Consider the following 8,762-nt stretch of genomic DNA (forward strand, 5'->3'; position numbering starts at 1 on the left):
ATCACTTATTATCAATATTTATTGATAATTATCATGAGGAGTCCTTAACTAGGATGTAGTTGGGCAATTAAATATTCATGTATGTGTAAATTTATTACCATAATTGCAGGTGAGTCATGTAAATTTATGTTTTTATAAAACAAGTAGCCCCCCACCCCAAGACCAATTTCCTAGGGAAAACACTGAAGTGCCTCTGTTTTTATATGGCAAGCTCTAAAAACAACGTTTATATCACAGGAGCGGTATGGCAGAAAATTTTAGTGGTTTTGAAATGGTGACTGTTTCATACTGGGATACAGTAAATCATCAAACCGTTATCCAGCTGTTATCCTAATGGAGACGAGTTCATATGTCTAAAATCCATGTAGTGGGTTACTAAATATTTAGCACATAGTATGACTATTTGGCTGGGGGGGGCTAATGGGGGTCAGCAGGTTCATAGGGATGGCCATTGCCCCCTTTGTCTCCTCCTTGTTGGTGCCTCTGTCGGTAGAACAGAACGTCATTAATCCTCTCAGCATTAGAAACATTCAATCATCTCAGGTCTTCTGCATGGTAAGTGGAAACTTCACCATGGTGACCATTTTTTACCAACACATCCATAGACCTAAATCTACCGTTCTTACAAATCAGAGCCTTTCTGAGCAGCGTTAAAAATAATTAAAAAAGGTTTTTAGCTTCTATGGATGGAACTACATCCCAAATCCCACCAAAACCCATTGAGTAGAGAAAAAACCAAATAACAGTTTTTTACGGTTTTTCATTGCTTGGTTTGATGCCTGCAGCAAGGAGCAGCAGCGGTCTGCAAAGGCCATGTCCGTGTGGGAGCAGAGGACCAACCAGCTGAGGAAACACAACATGAAGACCAGCACCGAGGCCCTGTTTAACGAGCTGGACTCCGAGGAGCGCCTCCGGATGTCCACCTCCCTCCACCTACACCCCGACATGACAACCCACACGGACCGGCCGCTTGTGGTGGAAACCAGCGACGGCGACAAAACCAGCTCAGGAGGTCCGGAGGAGCCGGCGGGGCCCCGATACGACGGGCTGGGTGACGGCTTCCATGTCCACTCCAGGAGGCATCATCGCCACCGTGACAAGAGCGGCGAGGGAGGCGACGGTCGAGGAGGGAAGCACCACGCTCATCACCGGAGAGAGCACAACCCAGACGGTGAGAACCGCCGGCACCACCAAGCCGGATCCCCCGAGAGGGACGACAGTGATGTACGAGGAGGAGCAGAGGAAAGAGGGCACCGCCACCATCGCTCTCATCGAACTCCAAGAGAYGGAAATGGACGTTTGGTCAACGGAGCTCAAGAGGAGGGCAGAGGGAGAGGAGAGAACAACGCAGAGAGGCAGATCAGATACTCTCGCTTGGCCAAAGCTCAGTCAACTTTGACGGGAGACGACTGTAGGAGGAACAATGGATCGAGGAGCTGCCGGTACGGCTCAAAACCTCAACCTCTCCTGTCCAAAGAGCTCTCTGATCCCACCTGCAGCAGTCCTGAAACAAAGTTCTTTTATTCCCTCAGGGAGAGGCAGGCAGAAACCGAGGAGGACAGCCTCGCCGGCAGTCCGTTACAGCTGAAGAGGAGCAGTTTGACCCCCAGCGAAAAACAGGAAGACGCCGACAACCAGAAGAACTCCACCAGAGCCAGCCAGGCCGGACTCAACAGCAACACTATCCACATCCCCGTTACCATCACCGGCCCACCTGGAGACACCACCTTCATACCCAGTTAGTACAAAACACTCACCAAGTTTAGTCCAAGTCCTTTCATACCCATGAAAAACTGATGATGCAGCAAAAAGAACGTTAAACAACTAACCTTCTTGAAAGACTGTAAAGTTTTAGTGCCTAATGGAATAGTAGATGATAATAGAGTAGCAGTAATTGGCTCCTTAAAGCAATAGTTTACATTTTGTATTCAAGCCATATTCCTCTTAATGCCTCTTTAAATGGGTGCCATTTATCTTTTTGTGTTTTATTCCAGTGAACAACATTGATTGTGACAACTTCCAGCTCAGTGAGGAGAAGAAAGATCTGGAAGAGGAGGAGGAGGAGGCGACTAACGGGCCTCGGCAGATACTCCCCTACAGCTCCATGTTCATCTTTGGACAGACGAACCCGTAAGCTCCAGCTGGAGGAACGCTAAAATACATAACTAAAGCAAACTTCTCATTTTTGTTCTGACAAAGCTCTGAACACCATGTTCTTTAAAGCCCGAGAACCTAAAATCTCCTACAAGATATGAAACTGTACACAGTTCTTTAAAATGTCTATGAAAATCATTTATAGTTGAGTCTGGTTCAGTCTGAGATGTGGTTAAAGCTGAGGACCTAAAAGCTCCTTTGTGTTGTTAATATTGTGATGGTTTTATTAGAACCTCAGCTGGACCACAATGGTATGTTTTAGGGCCCAAACATGAGGGTTTTTTATTACAAGAAAGAAGTGAAAATATCACAGGAATAAAGTCATAATGTTATAAGAATCAAATCCTAAAATTGCCAGAATCAAGTCCAAAGAATACTAGAATAAAATCATAATAAAACAAAGTTAAYGTCACAATAATACAAGGATAAAGTCGTAATAATACTAGAATAAAGTCAAATAAKAACTATTATTTCACAATATTTTACTTTAGAGTGTTGTCAGTGTTTGGGCAGAAGTAGTAATACATGAATAAAGTCATAATAATACAGGAGTAATATCATAATTTTCCATAATAAAATCATAAAATAAAAAGACAGAAGTTGTAGTATTACTCAGAGTTCCACTCCCTCTGAAGCTAAAATCTTGATGATCATTTCCTGAGAAACAACAAAACTTCTGTGAAAGTTTCACAAGTTTTTTCACATAATTAAAAAATATAAAATCTTATAGTCTGACCCTAACTCTGAGCCGTACGATGGAGTTTCTTGCAGTCTATAAAGTTTTTTATTCACCTGTACAGACTCTGTCACCTGAGTGTACCTGGTGAGTGGTCACTGCTCCTTCATGTGTGTGTGTGTGTGTCCTGCAGCGTGCGACGCCTGTGCCACTACGTGGTCAACCTGCGCTACTTTGAGATGTGCATCCTGTTGGTCATCACCATGAGCAGCATCACGCTGGCAGCCGAGGACCCCGTGCAGACCAACGCGCCACGCAACAATGTGAGTGGAGCTGACGGCCGGACTTCATATATAAATATCTGAGGGGAGCGCAGCAAACACACACAGACGTGGATTTGCATGATAATGTGTATGCTCACTGCTCACATGAGCAAAGTGGGATTTACACACAGCTATGTCTCATCCGGCCTGATTCAGAGAGGAAAACGTTCACTCGTGTTGACAAAAACATGAAGGGAAGCATAAAAATGTATCTTTTTGGTGAGGTTGTTTATTCTTAAAWCCCTTGATTTAAACTGCTTTAATCCTGTTTTTATTTTCTCATAAGGACAATAAGATTAGAGATGACATACAGACGTGTTTTTACATTTTGCTGCCCATTAGCATTTGAGTCAGAGCCTGGGAGGCAAATGGAGGCGATGCTTCAGCGTGTGTTAGAGTCAGTGTTTGTGCAGAAGAGTCCAGAACCATCAGTCACACCTGGAACAGGTGCAGCTGCCGCTCTGTCAGCTTTTATCTTTCTGTTGTGTTTGCAGGTGTTGAAATATCTGGATTACATTTTTACAGGAGTCTTCACTTTTGAGATGGTGATTAAGGTGAGAACACTTGCATGACCCCACACAGACAGCAGAGTCAAAGTCCCTTCTTTTCTTACCAGATCTAAGTTTTATAAATCAGAATTATTCATATAGTCATTTTCACTGAACCACATGAGCATCGTGACTGTAATTACCTTCATCTAAACACAAAGCGTTRCRTTCCAGAGCACTGCTAACAAACAATAACTGAGCTGTACCTGGTATTTCCTRTAAAGAAACATTTTAACGTTTGCTTAAAAACAGTGAAATGTACTACGGTTACGACTGACTGAATGTGAAATAAATAATACAGAAATAAAAATAAGGTTTTACTCAGTGTTGAGTTGTRGTGAGTAGCTGCCATCTAGAATTCCCACTAGAGGGACTTCCAGATTAGGTTTACCACTAGTATGTGGGATATTCCCACTTCACAGTACAACTGCAGCAAAAATAGCTGGTGAAAATGCAGCAAAATGRAGATTTTACATGAAAAATGTTGCTGGATGCCAGCTTATTTAAACCCTGTGTAGCGCCACCTTGTGTCGGGAGGCTGTTAAATGATCAATTTGCATTATGAGAGGTTTACTTTATCGTCAATTCTGGCTTTAAAGTGCCTGTGACACGTATTAACTTCAAATACAAAAAGGCTATAAAAAAGCTATTATTAAGAAACTTGGCCTAAACACGACTTTACCCATTTCCGTCACATAATTGTCCTATTTTCTTTTGAATTWGTTTTACCCAAAGTGAAACAGGAAGWGACATCAAAGGGGAACTCTTGAAGAAATGTTTTTGTATTGAAACAATATTATCTGAACTCTGACTCTTCTTCATTTCTCTAATAGAGACTCAAAATAATCTAAAGAAACAYCAGATTCTTCTCTACACTCTGTTGTTGTAGCAAAGTTCACATGCAGAGATTCCCCTTTGACATCACTTCCTGTTATGGCACATGCAAATATCTCAACAAATGTTCATCTCAGCGACGTGAAACTTTTTTTGCAATATGTTATTAATACTATCTTTCTTAAAATGCATTCATATTTATTACAAAAAAATTGATGTCACAGGTACTTTAAAGCAGCTTATTTTAAGACAATAATTCATCTTTGAGGCTTTCGCGGGCCACGTAAAATGTGGTGGTGGTCTGCAGGCCTTGAGTTTGACATGAACTGTTTGTTTTTAAGTTGTAAAGCACTTTGGTGGACTTTGGTGTAGAAATGAACCTAAACCAACTCTGGACCTCCTGTACCTCTGGTTGACTCCAGATGATTGACCTGGGGCTGCTCCTCCACCCCGGCTCTTATTTCCGTGACCTGTGGAACATTCTGGACTTCATCGTGGTCAGCGGGGCTCTGGTGGCGTTCGCCTGCTCGTAAGTCCCCATTTTTTTCCAACACATTCTTTCTTTGCAGCTCATTAGTTTCTGATTGTTTTACCCAGAGCATGAAGCTCACTGACACCCTTCTGTTTGTTATTCTCTGTCAAACGGCTCGAACGGTCACTTCCTCTTGTTGTTTTCAATCTTTTAAGGCTTTGGTGTCGGTGCTATAATTACAGCAGACTCCCTTTGGTTTTTGAGGGCCCTTATTTCTAATTAATTAAAAGGCTTATTGGTTTAAACATAATGAAGAGGAAGCTGGAGGACTTTGTTTTACTCTTCATTATGTTGTGGACATTTGACCATAATAAAGGACTCAAAGATTGGCAGCTAAATAATCATTTAAACAGTCTCACAATCTGGATTTCTCTGCCTAATATTAGAAGTAACATTACTTAAGTCTGAAATTTGATGGTTAACTTGAGACTTTAACCATATTTAGGGTTGAWAATTATTTGTTAAATAAACACTTGTGTTCCTCGTCAGCTGTGCAGAAACTTTACTTTATGTGACTCTGACTCGTGTCTTCTCTCTTCCTGCTTCTCTTTGTTTTTTATCTGTTGCCGAGTCTTTTCCTTCACTTCTCTCCCTCCTTTCGTTTGTTTTTCTTTCCTGTTTTTCCTTCGGCTTCGCTTGTTTTCAGGAGCCTTATGGGGTAACGTGTGCTTCTTTTTTCTGTTTGTGTGTTTGTGTCCTGCTTTGCTTCGTCTTCGTCAGACAGTTGACAAAATGTTTTGAGCAAATGTCACATTTTGTCGCTCCGCAGTTCTTATCATCACAGGCAGAGTCGTGATTGAAGAAACTGACATTTACTCTGTTTTTGTTATATAACGGTGACTTCAGGTTACGTAAGTCAAATTACCTGCTTTGCAATTATCAGATGTATTTATTTTTCATTTTTACACAGACCGTAACAAGTTTAACAGCTTAMTAATTAAACAAAAACACTGCCAGGAATGAGTTTTTTTTTTWTATTTAAGATGTAAACAACTGAATGGAGACATTTAAAAAATAAACAGAGTGAATGGCAGCTCTTTTATGTTCAACAAGATAATAATAATAAACACAAAACATCATCATCACTTCAGGAATTGTTGCATCCAAGCATGCTGTTTTGTCTGGTCTGCACAGATTTGTACCTTTTGTCAAACCGTACCTTTGCAGTTTTGGTCGATTTGTATTTTTTGGGTACAGAAATAATTGTTTTTTTACTGCTGTTCGCAGCATGTAGAGAGAAATGTGTTTCAGTTAGCAAGAAATGTTTATTAAGGAGCACAAATTAAACTCCTTTAAAGGGTACTCCATTTATTTCTACTGTAAAAATACTGTAGGTTGTTTAGTTTTTATAAATTAAAGAAAAAATGATGTCACATGGATGTCGCCATGTTATTTACACCACAAAGCATTCTGGGTAAATGATGATAAATACTAGGTGCTCCGCTGCGAACTCTGTCCAGCTTGAAAGTTAATYTTGGACAATATCTGATGATCGACTCTTTTAAAKGAAACCAGAGAGCGTTGACAGAGAGGAGAAGGTAGAAATGACTCAGCCTGGAACTGAAAATATGGATGGAGGACAACAGAGCTGCTTCATGGAAGAAGAACCTCAGTTTAGCCTGTTAGCTTGCGTTAGCTTGTCAGCTAATATTAGTATTTAGTTGTTTTGGAGGGCACTGTAGATGTTTTCATGTGTCAGAATAGATAAATATTAACATGTGGCTGAAGTCAGAGAGCCCTTTAAGGTTTATGTAACTAAAGCTTTTCTTTTTTTTCAATCTCATTCACTTCCTGTTCAGCATTTTGTCCTTCCCGTCACCTGACTCGTTACATTCATAACTGTTTAACTTCACAATGTAAAACTTAAAGGACAATCATTGGATAAAGTCAGGATCCTGTGTTGTCTATATTTTGTGTTGTTTGTTGTGATAAACAATGAAAAGTCAATGAAGTTACGTTGTTTTCCATCCAGCTGAAGGCGTCTGTGTTGTAAGTGTGAAACGTTGATGTCATCATGCCTGAGTGATTTCTGCTTCCAGTGTTTATTTTATTGTTTTTTTTTTCAATGCCAGTGTTTATTTTTGTTGTTGTTGTTGTTTTTCTGTATCGTCTGCTTGCTTATCGTTTCTTTTCTTCATCAGATCGCAACAAAGCGTGGCCAGGTGGGAACTGTCCCTCTCTACCTTTTTACTTATTGACCCATCCCCCTTTTTCCCGACATTTGAACACACAAACCATCCTAATAAAGCTTTTCAGCCCCAGGGACTWGACCATTATGCCCTTCCCTCCTGTCCTCTTGAGCCAATATTGGACAACRAATCTGAAAAGACAATATTGGGAACTCCATCTAATAGCTTTCAGAAGGCTGGCGTAAAGATTTAGTCAGTTTAAATGATTAAATCAGGTTAAATTTGTGTTGTGATTTGATTTATCCCCTTTTCTTCTCCTATCTGTGTCTCATCTTCTTCGTTAAGCAGTTAGAAGAAAGTCATTAAAGGATTACAGTTTCTGTTTTAAATCCACCTAAACTGGCTCCAGTTAAAAGGAAAACATTTTCCTCTCACAACATAATGTGAAATAATCACATAATCCTAAAAGGAGACCTCAGATCTTTTGAAGTGGAAAGATTACGAACAATTAATACCTTACCTGTTTCAGATAGCTTTCTGACGAGCCTCAGTTTGAGCAGGTTTGTCAGAATTGAACTCCATTAGAACCCACTTCAAAACATCTCACTCATAAAGATTGCCTCTAATTGATGGTTGTTTGTCCTCCTGAAAGCTCTTCTGAAAGCCATTTGGAGACCTGAGTGTGGTGGGGGTCCTTGAACAGCAGGACTGGGTCGGACTCTGCAGACTGCATGAGTGCTGCATGCTGTGTAGTTAGGATTTTTTCACTGGTAAAGAAAAWGCCTCAAGCCAAGATATTAGGAACCACAGTTCTTTACGTTTCAGTGTTTTCTACTCTCCAACTGTACATATAAATCTACTTTTAATGGTTTTGTTTTTAAATTGCTCCGTACTTCCTTCCTCTGGCGGTTTTTRATATTGTTTGCAGGGATTATGAGGTGTCAACCAATCAGGTGTCTTTAACAGCAGCCTGCGTAAATAAAATAAAAATGTGTCATAAAGAAGGTGACTGGAACAATATGTGTTTAAATCCAGCTAATTAGTTATTTGTTCATCTTCAAACTAATATTGGATCTTATTTAGCTAAAATATTAGCAACCAAGTCATGTTCTATTTGTAGCAATAAACAAGTAAAAAGATCTGTTCTATTTCTTATAGGCTCCACCCTTTAAGGCTATCGCTAGTGGGTTTATCCCCGCGCGGGGATAAACCCACTAGCGATAGCCTTAAAGGGTGGAGCCTATACTCATAGAATCTGGGGTTACAATACGTAACCAATGTTTTTGTTCTCATGCAGTAATAGTTAGCAATGATTTCTTTAGCGATGCTAAGGGCTACATTTTAGACACCCTTTTGCTACACCAGCTTCTAGCTAGCCTGTTGTTACGTTTAGTCTTTAACTAGCATTTTACTAATTCTCTCATTTACATAGAATTTTACTATTTGAAGTTTCTACCGAGCTTTATATTTATATTTTATTTTAGGTTATAGCTAGGGCTGTGTATTGGCAAGAATTTGGCGATACGATACATATCATGACAGAGGGGTCACGATACAATATATCCC

The 8,762-nt window shown here is 40.2% G+C and overlaps 1 protein-coding gene across 1 annotated transcript in view; it reads left to right on the forward strand.

Moving 5' to 3' along the window:
* Window positions 1-8,762, forward strand: part of LOC106527650 (voltage-dependent N-type calcium channel subunit alpha-1B) — a gene marked incomplete at its 3' end in the record, with an annotated part of 96,643 nt that overhangs the window by 73,580 nt on the left and 14,301 nt on the right. The window contains 8 exon segments of the mRNA XM_014022591.1: window positions 786-1,442; window positions 1,533-1,738; window positions 1,995-2,130; window positions 3,024-3,153; window positions 3,648-3,707; window positions 4,958-5,064; window positions 5,714-5,725; window positions 7,209-7,229. Of these exon segments, the coding sequence (XP_013878045.1) occupies window positions 786-1,442; window positions 1,533-1,738; window positions 1,995-2,130; window positions 3,024-3,153; window positions 3,648-3,707; window positions 4,958-5,064; window positions 5,714-5,725; window positions 7,209-7,229 (1,329 nt within the window).

Source organism: Austrofundulus limnaeus, unplaced genomic scaffold (genome assembly GCF_001266775.1).
Source record: "Austrofundulus limnaeus strain Quisiro unplaced genomic scaffold, Austrofundulus_limnaeus-1.0 Scaffold336, whole genome shotgun sequence".
Lineage (NCBI taxonomy): Eukaryota > Metazoa > Chordata > Actinopteri > Cyprinodontiformes > Rivulidae > Austrofundulus > Austrofundulus limnaeus.